Here is a 14,188-nt window from a genome sequence, read left to right as displayed (position 1 = left end):
TGCATTTGAAATCCATTATAGATGAGTAGAAAAATATAGACAAAAAATTTTAAACACCCAAAAGCAGTATTCCATATTTATTGGATATCATCAAATAACCTAATATATGTCTTAGAAGGTCCTGAAGGAATGGAAACAGATTGGCTTAGCAAACTTTTTTTAAGATTGATTTATTTACTTGAGAGAGTTACACAGAGAGAGAAGGAGAGCCAGAGAGAGAGAGAGAGAGAGAGAGAGAGAGAGAGAGAGGTCTTCCATCCACTGTTTCATTCCCCAGTTGGCCGCAATGGCTGGAACTGTGCCGATCTGAAACCAGGAGCCTGGAGCTTTTTCCAGGTCTCCCACGTGAGTGCAGAGACCCAAGGAGTTGGGCTGTCTTCTATTGTTTCCCAGGCCATAGCAGAGAGCTGGATTGGAAGACAAGCAGTCGGGACTCGAACTGGCACCCATATGGGATGCCGGCACTCCAGGCGGCGGCTTTACCCACTACACCACAGTCCTGGCCCTGTAGAAAGCTTATTAGGTGAAATAACAGCAGAAACTTTCCCTAATCTGGAGAAAGACATGCACATCCAAGCACAGGAAGCAATTAGAGCCCCAAATAGATATAATCAGAGAAGGCATTCACCACAACATATTACATTCCAACTTTCAAAAGTAAAACATAAACAAAATATTCTAAAATGTGCAAGAAGAAAATGTCAGATTACTTTTAAATGATCTCCAATTAGATAGGCAGCAGATATCTCAGCAAAAACACTATAGGCTGAGAAAGAGACATAGTCCAATTTCTTAAAGAAAACAAAATTGTCAACCCAGAATATTATACTCATTAAAGTATAAACACATTTATAAATATAGGTAAATATCTTCAAAGACAAACAAAAATTGAAATAATTTGTCATCATGCGGCCAGTATTATAAATGATACTTCATAATATACTGCAAACAGAAACAGAGAAAGATGACCAACATCATGAAAGATTATGTGTGTGTGTGTGCATGTCCTCCTTTGCTCTCTCCTCCTGATTTTTAAAAAACTTTTAATATAAATGGCAGATTTTATGCATTTCATAGATAAAATTCTAAGAAGATAATCACACATCTTTCCCAAGCTCTTCCCTCCCTCAATTCCCACTTGTTCTTTCTTCTTTTTTTTTCTTTAACTTTTGAAAAAAAAGACATAATTTCCATTTACTTTACAATCACAGTTTTAATGGACCACTATTAATAATATTTAACAAGTAAAAAGTAGAAAGAGCACTGTTCCACAGGATAAAAACGAGGGACAAAAATAGTGATTACATAATAAGATATCCATTTCATTCTTATATTTTTATATTAACTACCACATATCAGAAAAAACAAATATTTGTCTTTTGGGGTTGGGCTTCTTTCACTAAGTATAATGGTTTCCAATGGAATCCATTTTGTTGCAAAAGACAGGAATTCATTCTTGTTTATGATTGAGTAGCATTCCATACTCTCTCTCTCTCTCTCTCTCTCTATATATATATATATATATATATATACACACACACATCACGTTTTCTTTATCCAGTCTTCAGTTGAGGGACATTAGGGTTGATTCCATGTCTTACCTATTGTGAATTGAGCTTCTATAAACATGGGGGATACGGATAGTCTTTCATGTGCTGATTTCATTTCATTTGGGTAAATTCCCAAGAGGAGGTGGCTGGTAGATTTATTTTCAGATTTTTGAGGAATCTCCATACTGTCTTCCATAATGACTGTTCTATTTTACATTCCAACCAATGATGTATTAGGGGTATTATTTTTCTCAGCATCCTCACCAGCATTAATTGATTGATTGATTGATTTTTTGGATGATAGCCATTCAAACTGGAGTAAGGCAAAACCTCATTAGGTGTTTATTTGCATTTCCTTGATTGCTAGTGATCCTAAGCCTCTTTCCATTCGTCTGTTAGCCATTTGTGTTTCATCATTTAAAAAGTGCCCATTTATGTCCTTTCCCCATTTCTTAACTGGATCATTAGTTTGCTGTTGCTGAGTTTCTTGAGCACTCTATATATCCTGGATATTAATCCTTTATCATTGGCATAGTGTACAAGCATTTTCAACTTGTCTGTATCTCTTTCACTCTTGCTTTGCCTTTCAAACAATAAATTAAAATTTTTAAAAAATAAAGATGCCCATCAACGGTAGACTGGATAAAGAAATTATGGGATATGTACTCTTTAGAATACTATACTGCAGTAAGAAACAACGAAATCCAGTCATTTGCAACAAAATGGAGGAATCTGGAACACATCATGCTGAGTAAAATAAGCCAGTCCCAAAGGGACAAATACCATATGTTCTCCCTGATCGGTGACAACTGACTGAACACCAAAAAGGAAACCTGTTGAAGTGAAATGGACACTATGGGAAATGGTGACTTGATCAGCATAGCCCTGACTGTTAATGAACAACTTAATACATTATCCCTCTTAGTAGATTTTTGTCTGTTCTACTTAATATGACTGATTTAATTCTGTAATTAATACACAGTTATTCTTAAGTGTTGAAATTTAACTGAAATGTGATCCCTGTTAAACATAAGAGTAGGAATAAGAGAGGGAAGAGATGTATAATTTGGGACATGCTCAAGCTGACTTGCCCCAATTGGTAGAGTTAGAAACATACCAGGGGACTCCAATTTAATCCCATCAAGGTGGCATATACCAATGCCATCTCACCAGTCCAAGTGATCAATTTCAGTTCACAATTGATCATAATGAAAGGACTAAGAGTCAAAGGGAGCACATAAACAAGTCTAGTACCTGCTAATACTAACCGATAGAATAAATAAAGGGGAGAGTGATCCAACATGGGAAGCGAGATACTCAGCAGACTCATAGAATGGTGGATGTCCTAAACAGCAGTCTGGCCTCAGAATCAGCCCTAAAGGCATTCGGATCTGGCTGAAAAGCCCATGAGAGTATTTCAGGCATGGAAAGCCAAGACACTCTGGCAAAAAAAAAAAAAAAAAAAAAAAAAAAAACTAAATGAAAGATCTCTGTGAGTGAGATCCCAGTGGAAAGAACAGGTCTTCAAAGAAGGAGGTACCTTTCTCTGAAGGGAGGAGAGAACCTCCACTTTGAATATGACCTTGTCTAAACAAGATAAGAGTCGGTGAACTCAAAAGGCTTCCATAGCCTTGGAAACTCATGACTGGTGCATAGGGAGATTACTGATGCCATAAACAGGAGTGTCAATTTGTAAAGTCAACAACAGGAGTCACTGTGCACTTACTCCTCATGTAGGATCTCTGTCCTTAATGTGCTGTACATTGAGACTTAATGCTATAATGAGTACTCAAACAGTATATATTTCACTTTGTGTTTCTATGTGGGTGCAAACTGTTGAAATCTTTACTTAATGTATGCTAAACTGATCTTCTGGAAAAAAAAAAGTAGATATTATCAATTCCCAACTTGACTCCCACTGGGATTAAACATGTCTGATCTGATTTCATCATCATTTAAAAAATCATCTATTATTTTTCACTTTATGTTTGTGTGGGAGCAAACTGTTGAAATCTTTACTTAATATATGCTAAACTGATCATCTGTAGATAAAGAGAATTGAAAATGAATCCTCATGTGAATGGAAGGGGAGAGGGAGTGGGAAAGGGGAGGGATGCGGGTGGGAGAGACGATATGGGGGGGGAAGCCATTGTAATCCATAAGCCGTACTTTGGAAATTTATATTCATTAAATAAAAGTTAAAAAAAAATAAAGATGGATGGATATATAAGCTACATATTTTTTAGGGCATATTCTGTATTTCTACATATTCTGTAGAGTGTACACTGCATAATGTATTTGTCAAAATCCATAGAATGAGTAACATCAAGAGTGAACCCAATGTAAACTACTGACTTTGCATGCTGCTTTTATGTGTTAGTGGAGGTCATCAACTCTGACAAATGCAACACTCTAGTGTGTGATATTGAAATTGTGAGAGGTTGGGCAGATAAAGAGTAAAAAGTTAAATAGGAAATATGTAATTTCTCCCAAGTTTTAGAGCCTAAATCTAAATGTATTATAGCTGCTGAGTTTATTAATTCAGTTCAGCTCTACATTTAAGCCGAATACTGCAGGGCCTAGCACAAGTAGGCACCCAATAAACACTGATAAACTGATGAATGGTTAGAGGCCAAGAGAGATGTGATTCAGGGAAACGTGCTTACTTACTCCATTCCCACTGCACAATACATCCATACAATTTTTTGATCTAGTTTTAACTCCTTTTGATTCTACACACCTTCTATTTATACAAATCTAAAGAAAAACATACCAAAAAGTTTCTTATTTAGAGTTCAGACAACATAACATTAAAATTCATAACATAAAATCATAATCATTCAATGCTATAAATTTCCCTTCTAGGCACCAAATTTGCTGTACTCCACAAATTTGGAGAAGTCTCATTTTCATTTAGTTCAAAATAGAATTTCTGTGACAGTTTTTTTCAATCAGAATTATTTAAAAGCATTTTATTTAATCTCCAAGTATTTCAGGACACTGCAGGTAACACTAATGTAAACTATTCATGTTGGTTGATAATGATGAGTCAATATAATCACACAAATTGTAAAAACAGTAGTACCCTGATGTTGGTTGTGGACAGTGGGGTAGGTTGTGTGCAATATAGATGGCATGGGACATTTGGAAACTTGCTGTATCATACACTCAACTGTGCTATAAAACTAAAACTAAACTAAAATACATAATTCTTTGAAAAGATGAGGATAGAACATGGTGAATATTAATGAAAGTAGATTGGCTATCATGGAAAAAATCATAAACAAAGAACCACTCTTAATTATAATACCTTGGAATCTAACAAAACTATTCTTCAGCAGAGAATTAAAAGAATGTCTTGCATTCATTGTATGCAAAAATTTTTGCATAGAAAGAAAATCAATATAATATATCATGGCACATGTTTCCATAAATTATGAGCTATTAATAGAATCCCCTAAGTATTTAATATAGATAATAGAATTTTTGTTAAAATATAATAGAGAGGACGAGTATTTGGTTCAAATGTTAAGTTACTATTTCACGTTCCAGATACTTCACTTCTGATTCAGCTTGTTCCTATTGCTCTAGGAGGCAGCAGACATTTCAATTTCTTGGGTCACTCTCACCCATGTGGAAGAGCCAGACAGTTCAGTAATCCAGCTTTGGTGTGGCTGCAGATTTCTCTCTCTCTCTCTCTCTCTCTCTCTCTCTCTCTCTCTCTCTCCCTCACCTTCCTTATCTCTGTCTTCCTCCCCCAGACTTTGAAATGAAAATAATAAAAATTATTAAATCTAATGATATTATTTTATTATGAAATGTTAAAAATGCAGACATGGTGCTTTTAAGTTTAAAGATAGAGTAAGTAGGTGTAGGCATTTAATCTAGTGATTAAATATATCTGGGATTGAGTCCCAGCTCCACTCTTGATCCTGAATTCCTCCTAATTTGCACTGTAGTAAACCACAAATGATGCCTCAAGTGATAGGGCATGCTTTCACTTTAAGTGGCAGTGATTCTAAGTTTCCTGGCTTTTGTGGAGTGAACCAGTGGATGAGGGTTCTCTCTCACTGTCTCAGTATGCCATGCTTGTCTGTCTCTCTTTCTCTGTCAAAAAAAAGTTTTAATTTCAAAAATAAAGTGTATTTGTAGACTACTAAGGATATATTCCTAATTCCATTAATACCAGCAATCTCAAATTCCATAGACTGCAGTTTTCTCACATGAGTAAAAGAATACTTTTTTCTGAAAAATGTTATTTTTTAAAAAGTAAATAACATTTGTTGTTTCTAAGTTAAAATGAGATAATGAACAAGAGAGTGCCTCCTTACAAACATTAAACAGAGGACAACTGTGTTCATAGAAATGGAATCACAAAAGCTTTATAAACCAAATCTAACCTTTTTTAAAATGACTTACTTTATGTACTTGAAAGGCAGATTTACAGAGAGGATATGGGTAGACTAGGCCAAAGCCAGGAGTATGGCCCACCCACATGATTAACAAGCCCCCAGATTTTGGGCCACCACCCATTGCTTTCCCAGGCATGTAGCAGGCAACTAGATTAGAAACAGAGCAGCAGGAACTGGAACAATTGCTCCACCTTGGCCTGCCAGCATCTCAAGTAGTGCTTAACCCACTGCAATACAATGCTGCCTCCAATTTAATCCTTTTGAACCCTCAATTTAACCTTTTTAAACACTTCTCACTGAAAATTGGCAGTGGTGTGCATTTAACAACCATTTCTGTATCCCTGGCACAGTTGAAATTGAGATAAGAGCCCTACTATATAAGAATGCTGACTTACAAAAACAAAATTATCAAGAATATTTTATTGTATTTAATTTATAATGTCACAAAAAGCTGAGAAAAATTTTTTTCACACAATAGCTCACAGAATATTCCATGCTATAAAAATGATGCTATTCTTATTAAATTACCAACTGAGAAGATGGCAGAATAGGGAGGGAGTGCACCGACAGTCTGGGAAAAGATAGTTTAATAAAACTGGAGATACTGTAGTCTCAGGGAAGAGTTAGGGAAAAAACTGCAGAGGAAACTCTTCCAGAACTAGTGGGACAGAGTGGACCAAAGTGGAGGGCACGGGCGCCCACAGCTCAGGACCCCAGCCACCAAGTCTACACACCAGCACTGGAAAGGGAGGTGAGGTAAAACCACAGTAGCCCGACACACTGGAGGAATAGTGGCAGGAAAAGCCTAGAGGGAACAAGGCTTGAAGCCCCGTGGGGGAAAGTTCACCAGCCTAACTAGAGAGAGAGAGAGAGAGAGAGAGAGAAAAAAAGGATGATATGGACACGGTTCTCCCTCTCTGCACACCTTAAAAAGGCGGGGAAAACAATATAGCAGGTCCCATTTTGGACATACATAACAGCTGCGCCATCCCAGAGCTGTGCCCCACCTTCAGCCAAGCAGGAAAACCTGACTCTGGTGTGGAGCAATAAAAGGAGGTTAAGACCTAGTGAATATGTGGAGCTTATGAACTGGGACTGTGAAAAGAAAAATGAGGGTGTGTGGGAGAACTCACGGTGAGCCTGAGACATGAGGGAGTACTCTCTGGGAGACACCACAAACTCAGTAACCTTGGCTACCCGGTGGGAGACATTGCAGGGGAATCTGTCTTACACTGAGGACTGCACAGAGCCTTTGTGTGGTCCTTGAGACAGAACAGACGAATATTATACCCACAGGGGCTAGCACTCAGGCACTGACTGCCATCAAGGAGAAGAGCTCAGCTAAGTGGAATTACTTCCCTTCTGAATAAAATAAGAGAGAGCGAGCGAGCGAGAGAGAGAGAGAAATATTTACCATGCCAAACCAGGGTGTGTCACCTTTGGCACACCCTTAACCCTGAAGAACTGAACAGAGATCTCTGGCCACACCCAACACAAGCCCTTAAAGAGTCACCAAAAGCAGACAGTCCACTTAATTTAGAGTAACAGTATAATGAGAAAAGCCACCACAGAGAGGAAAAAAAAGAAGAAACCTAAGAATATCTCCACAATGCCAAACAACAAATGCAGAAATCGAGGAAACAAGAACAAGGAAGACATTATGATGTCCTCAAATGAACATGACACCTCAATACAGATTATGAAGATGATGAAATAGAAGAAATGCAAAATATGGATTTCAAAAAATTTATGATAAGAATATTTAGAAGTTCTCAAAAACAAATTCATGAACAACAGAAATCCAAACTGGACAGGACAGAAAACATCTCTGGTGAAAAGGAAATCTTAAGGAAGAATCAAAATGAAATGAGGAATTTAGTAGAACATGAAATTGTGATATTGAAAAGAAATCAAAATGAAGAATTCAATGGAACAAATGACAAATGAATTTGAGAGCTGTAAAAACAGAATCAGTGTGATAGAAGAGAGAATATCAGACTTAGAAGACAGAGCACAGGAAAGTACACAGTCAAACCAAAGAAAAGAAGAGGAAATTAGAAATCTAAAAAATATTGTTGGGAATCTACAGCATACTATTAAAAAAACCAACATTTGGGTTCTAGGAGTTCCTGAAGGCATGGAGAGGGAGAAAGGATTAGAAGGCCTTTTTAGTGAGATACTAGCAGAAACATTCCCGGGTTTGGAGAAGGACAGAGACATCCAAGTACAGGAGGCACATAGGACCCTGAATAAACATAACCAAAAGAGATTCTCACCACGACACATTGTAATCAAACTCACCACAGTGAAACATAAAGAAAGATTCTAAAATGTGCAAGAGAGAAACATCAGATTACTCTCAGAGGATCTCCAATTAGACTCACAGCAGACTTTTCATTAGAAACCCTGAAGGCTAGGAGGGAATGGCGAGATATAGCCCAAGTACTAAGAGAAAAAACTGCCAGCCCAGAATATTATATCCTGCAAAGCTCTCATTTGTGAATGAAGGTGAAATAAAAAACTTGCATAGCAAACACAAATTGAAAGAATTTGTCACCACTTGTCCAGCCCTGCAAAAGATGCTTAAAGATGTGTTACATACAGAAATACAGAAATACGGTCATCAATACAAAAGAAGGTAAAGGAAGAAAACCTCCCAGTAAAAGATCACAGGAAGTTCAAAGTGTATATTAGAAATATCTTTGGGGCCGGTGCCATGGCTCAATAGGCTAATCCTCTGCCTTGTGGTGCCGGCACACCGGGTTCTAGTCCCGATCCGGGCACCGGATTCTGTCCCGGTTGCCCCTCTTCCAGGCCAGCTCTCTGCTGTGGCCCGGGAAGGCAGTGGAGGACGGTGCAAGTGCTTGGGCCCTGCACCCCATGGGAGACCAGGAGGAAGCACCTGGCTCCTGCCTTCAGTTCAGTGCAGTGCGCCAGCCGCAGTGCTCTGGCCGTGGCGGCCATTGGAGGGTTAACCAACGGCAAAGGAAGACCTTTCTCTCTGTCTCTCTCTTTCACTGTCCACTCTTCCTGTCAAAAAAAAAAAAAGAAAAAGAAATATCTATCTTTGGGATACGGCAGAGCCAAGATGGTGGAATAGTGAGGGCGTGCACCGATAGTCCGGGAAAAGATAGTTTAATAAAAGTGGAGTTACTGTAGCCTCAGAAAAAGGATCAGGAAAAACTTGCAGAGGAAACTCTTCCGGATCTAGTGGATGTGACACGGAGGACCTACGGGGAGAGCAAGGTCGCCCACTGCACAGAAGCCGAGCCGCAGGAGCCCCCGGAGCCGCAGGAACCATGGGAGCCGCGGGAGCTGCACCACAGAGTGTGTGTGCCTAAGCTGGAAGGAGAGGTGAGACAAAGACCTCAGTAACCCGATACATTGGCGGAGAAAGGCAGAAAGAGCCTGCAGAGAATGAGGACTGACACCCCACTGGGGAAATTTCACCAGGCTGACTGGAGGAGAGAAAAATGGAATAAATTAGGGGAACCAGCATGGACATTAGCCTCTCTCTCCACTCACCTTACAAAACCGAGCAAGACAAAGGGAAGGCGCCATTTTACATATGTAAAGCGATGCGCGCCATTTTGTGTATGTAAAGCGGGTGCCCCTCATTAGTCAAGCAGAAAAATCTGACTCTGGTGGAGAGAAATGACAGGAGGTTAACACCTAATGAAAGTGTGGAGCTAACCAACTGAGACTGTGAAAAACTGAGGGGGGGGCGAGAGAACTCAATGAGCACACAAACTCGGTAACCTGGACAACGTGGCGAGAGAAGGCAGAGAAATTTGAGACCACACTGAGGGCTGCATAAACTCTTTGTGTGGTCCCAGTGGTAAGCAGACGAATACCCACAGGGGCCAGATTTCATACATCAACTACTCTCAATTCCACTCAGCTGTGTGGAATTACATCCCAACTGAGTCAAAAAAAAAAATGAGAGAGAGAGAGAGAGAGATTGAGCGAGAGAACAATCTGGGTGAATCACCTTTGGCACACCCTTAACCCTGAAGAACCAAACAGAGCTCTCTGGCCACATCCATCACAGCCTCTAAGGATCCATCAAAAGCAGACAGTCCACTTAATCTAGAGTCACAGTATAATGAGAAAAAACACCTCCGAAGAAACCAAAGAATATATCCAATATGACAAACAACAAACGCAAAAACCGAGGTAACAAGAACAAGGAAGACACTATGACGCCCCCAAATGAAATAGACACCCCAATTAAAGTTTATGAAGATGATGAGATAGAAGAAATGCAAGAAGCAGATCTCAAAAAATTGATAAGAACATTAAGAAGTTCACAAAAACAAATTCTCGAACTACAGAAATCCTTAATGGACAAGATAGAAAAGCTTTCTCATGAAAATGAAATATTAAGGAGGAATCAAAATGAAATGAAACAACTAGTAGAACATGAAACTGTGATAGTGACGAGAAATCACAATGAAATGAAGAATTCAACAGATCAAATGACAAACACATTAGAGAGCCTTAAAAACAGAATGAGTGAAGCAGAAGAGAGAATATCAGACTTAGAAGACAGAGCACAGGAAAGTACACAGTCAAACCAAAGAAAAGAAGAGGAAATCAGAAATCTAAAACATATTGTCGGGAATCTTCAGGATACTATTAAAAAACCCAACATTCAGGTTCTAGGAGTTCCTGAAGGCATGGAGAGGGAGAAAGGATTAGAAGGACTTTTTAGTCTCTCTCTCACTGTCCACTCTGTCAAACAAAAAAAAAAAAAAAGAAAAAAAAAGGAAGTCTTAGACTCCAATACAATAGTACTGGGGGACTTCAATACTCCAATCTCAGAAATAGACAGATCAACCAGACAGAAGATCAACAAGGAGACAGTAGATTTAAACGACACTATAGCCCAAATGGAGTAGATTTAAACGACACTATAGCCCAAATGGATCTAACAGATATCTACAGAACTTTTCATCCTATGCTTAACATTCTTCTCAGGAGTACATGGAACCTGCTCTGGGATTGACCACATACTAGGCCATAAAGCAAGTCTCAGCAAATTCAAAAGAATTGGAATACTACCATGCAGCTTCTCAGACACAGTGGAATGAAGCTGGAAATTAGCAACTCTGGAATCCCTAGAGCATATGCAAACACATGGAGACTGAATAACATGCTCCTGAATGAACACTGGGTCATCAAAGAAATCAAAAAAAGAAATCAAAAACTTTCTGGAAGTAAATGAGGATAACAACACAACATATTAAAACTTATGAGATACAGCAAAAGCAGTGTAAAGAGGAAAGTTTATAGCATTGGGTGCCTACATCAAGAAATTGGAAAGGCACCAAATAAATGAGCTTTCAATGCTTCTCAAGAATCTAGAAAAAATGCAGCAAACGAGACCCAAAATTAGTAGCAGAAGAGAAATAATTAAAATTAGAGAAGAAATCAACAGAAATGAATCCAAAATAACATTACAAAAGATCAGCCAAACAAAGAGCTGTTTTTTGGAAAAATAGACAAAATTGACACCCATTGGCCCAACTAACTAAAAAAAAGAAGAGAAAATACCCAAATCAATAAAATCAGATATGAAAAAGGGAATGTAAAAAAAGACACCACAGAAATACAGAGTCATCAGAAATTACTGCAAGGACTTATAAGACAGAAGACAGGGAAATCTATCAGAAATGGATAGATTCATGGACACATGCACCCTACCTAAATTGAACCAGGAATACATAGAAAACCTAAATAGACCCATAACTGAGACAGAAATTGAAACAGTAATACAGGCCCTCACAGAAAAAAAAAAAAAGCCCAGGACCAGATGGATTCACTGCTGAATTCTACCAGATTTAAAGAAGAACTAACTCCAATTCTTCTCAAACTATTCAAAACAGTCGAAAAGGAGGGAATCCTCCCCAATTCATTCTATGAAGCCAGCATCACTTTAATACCTAAGCCTGGAAAAGATGTAACTTTGAAAGAAAATTATAGACCAATATCCCTGATGAACATAGACACAAAAATCCTCAATAAAATTCTCGCCAATAGAATGCAACAACACATCAGAAAAATCATCCATGCAGACAAAGTGGGATTTTTTTCCTGGTATGCAGGGATGGTTTAATGTGCACAAAACAATCAATGTGATACACCACATTAACAGACTGCAGAAGAAAAACCATATGATTATCTCAATAGATGCAGAGAAAGCATTTGATAAAATAGAAGGAAAATTCCTCAATAAAATCAAAGCAATTGATGAAAAACCCACGGCCAGCCTCATATTGACTGGGGAAAAGTTGGAAGCATTTCCACTGAGATCTGGTACCATACAGGGATGCCCATTTTCACCACTACTATTCAATATAGTTCTGGAAGTCTTAGGCAAGAAAGAGAAAGTGATAAAAATTGGGAAGGAAGAAGTCAAACTATCCCTCTTTGCAGAAGATATGATTCTTTATTTAGGGGATCCAAAGAATTCTAAGAGACTATTGGAACTCATAGAAGAGTTTGGCAAATAGCAGGACATAAAATCAATGCACAAATATCAACAGCCTTTGTATACACAGGCAACACCATGGCTGAGAAGAAATTTTAAGATCAATCTCATTCAAAATAGCTACAAAAACAATCAAATACCTTGGAATAAACTTAACCAAGGACGTTAAAGAGCTCTACGGTGAAAATTACAAAACCTTAAAGAAAGAAATAGAAGAGGATACCAAAAACTGGAAAAATATTCCATGCTCATTCATTGGATGAATCAATATCATCAAAATATCCATTCTCACAAAAGCAATTTATAGATTCAATGCGATACCAATCAAAATACCAAAGACATTCTTCTCAGATCTGGAAAAAATGATGCTGAAATCCATATGGAAGCAAAGAGGACCTGAATAGCTAAAGCAATCCTGTACAACAAAAACAAAGCCAGAGGCATCACAAGATCAGATTTCAGGACATACTATAGGACAGTTATAATCCAAACAGCATGGTACTGGTACAGAAACAGATGGGTAGGCCAATTGAACATAATTGAAACACCAGAAATCAATCCAAACACCTACAGCCAACTTATGTTTGATCAAGGATCTAAAACCAATTCCTGGAGCAAGGACAGTCTATTCAACAAATGGTGCTGGGAAAATTGGATTTCCACATGCAGAAAAATGAACCAAGACCATTACCTTACACCTTCCGCAAGAATTCACTCAACATGGACAAAGATCTAAATGGACAACATGACACAATCGAATATTGGAGAACATTGGAGAAACCCTTCAAGATATAGGCACAGGCAATGACTTCTTGGAAAAGACCCCAGAGGCAAAGGCAGTCAAAGCCAAAATTAACAATTGGGATTGCATCAAATTGAGAAGTTTCTGTACTGCAAAAGAAACAGCCAGGGGCCGGCGCCGCGGCTCACTAGGCTAATCCTCCGCCTAGCGGCGCCGGCACACCGGGTTCTAGTCCCGGTCGGGGCGCCGGATTCTGTCCCAGTTGCCCCTCTTCCAGGCCAGCCCTCTGCTGTGGCCAGGGAGTGCAGTGGAGGATGGCCCAGGTGCTTGGGCCCTGCACCCCATGGGAGACCAGGAAAAGCACCTGGCTCCTGGCTCCTGCCATCGGATCAGCGCGGTGCGCCGGCCGCAGCGCGCCGGCCGCGGCGGCCATTGGAGGGTGAACCAACGGCAAAGGAAGACCTTTCTCTCTGTCTCTCTCTCTCACTGTCCACTCTGCCTGTCAAAAAAAAAAAAAAAAAAAAAAAAAAAAAAAAAAAAGAAACAGCCAGGAAAGTGAAGAGGCAACCAACAGAATGGGAAAAATATTTGCAAACTATGCAACCGATAGAGGATTAATAACAAGAATCTACAAAGAGATCAAGAAACTCCACAACAACTAAACAAACAACCCACTTAAGAGATGGGCCAAGGACCTCAATAGACATTTTTCAAAAGAGGAAATCCAAATGGCCAACAGACACATGAGAAAATGTTCAGGATCACTGGCAATCAGGGAAATGAAAATCAAAACCACAATGAGGTTTCACTTCACTCCTGTTAGAATGGCTCACATACAGATATCTACCAACAACTAATGCTGGCAAGGATGTATGTGAAAAAGGACACTAACCCACTGTTGGTGGGAATGCAAACTGGTAAAGCCACTATGGAAGTCAGTCTGGAGATTCCTCAGAAGCTGAATAAACCCTACCAAACAACCCAGCCATCC

At 39.0% G+C, this 14,188-nt stretch overlaps 1 protein-coding gene across 5 annotated transcripts in view; it reads right to left on the bottom strand.

Moving 5' to 3' along the window:
* LOC138843046 (disintegrin and metalloproteinase domain-containing protein 32-like) overlaps positions 1–14,188 on the bottom strand; it is a 498,529-nt gene that overhangs the window by 47,765 nt on the left and 436,576 nt on the right. For all 5 annotated transcript variants that reach the window (XM_070068574.1, XM_070068573.1, XM_070068575.1 and 2 more), the window contains one exon: positions 4,221–4,307. In XM_070068574.1, the coding sequence (XP_069924675.1) occupies positions 4,221–4,307 (87 nt within the window). The remainder of the gene's footprint in view (positions 1–4,220; positions 4,308–14,188) is intronic.

The sequence above is a fragment of the Oryctolagus cuniculus genome, chromosome 2, assembly GCF_964237555.1.
Source record: "Oryctolagus cuniculus chromosome 2, mOryCun1.1, whole genome shotgun sequence".
NCBI lineage: Eukaryota > Metazoa > Chordata > Mammalia > Lagomorpha > Leporidae > Oryctolagus > Oryctolagus cuniculus.
Note: the sequence above shows the minus strand (reverse complement) of the source record. Positions and strands in the feature narration are given on the sequence as shown.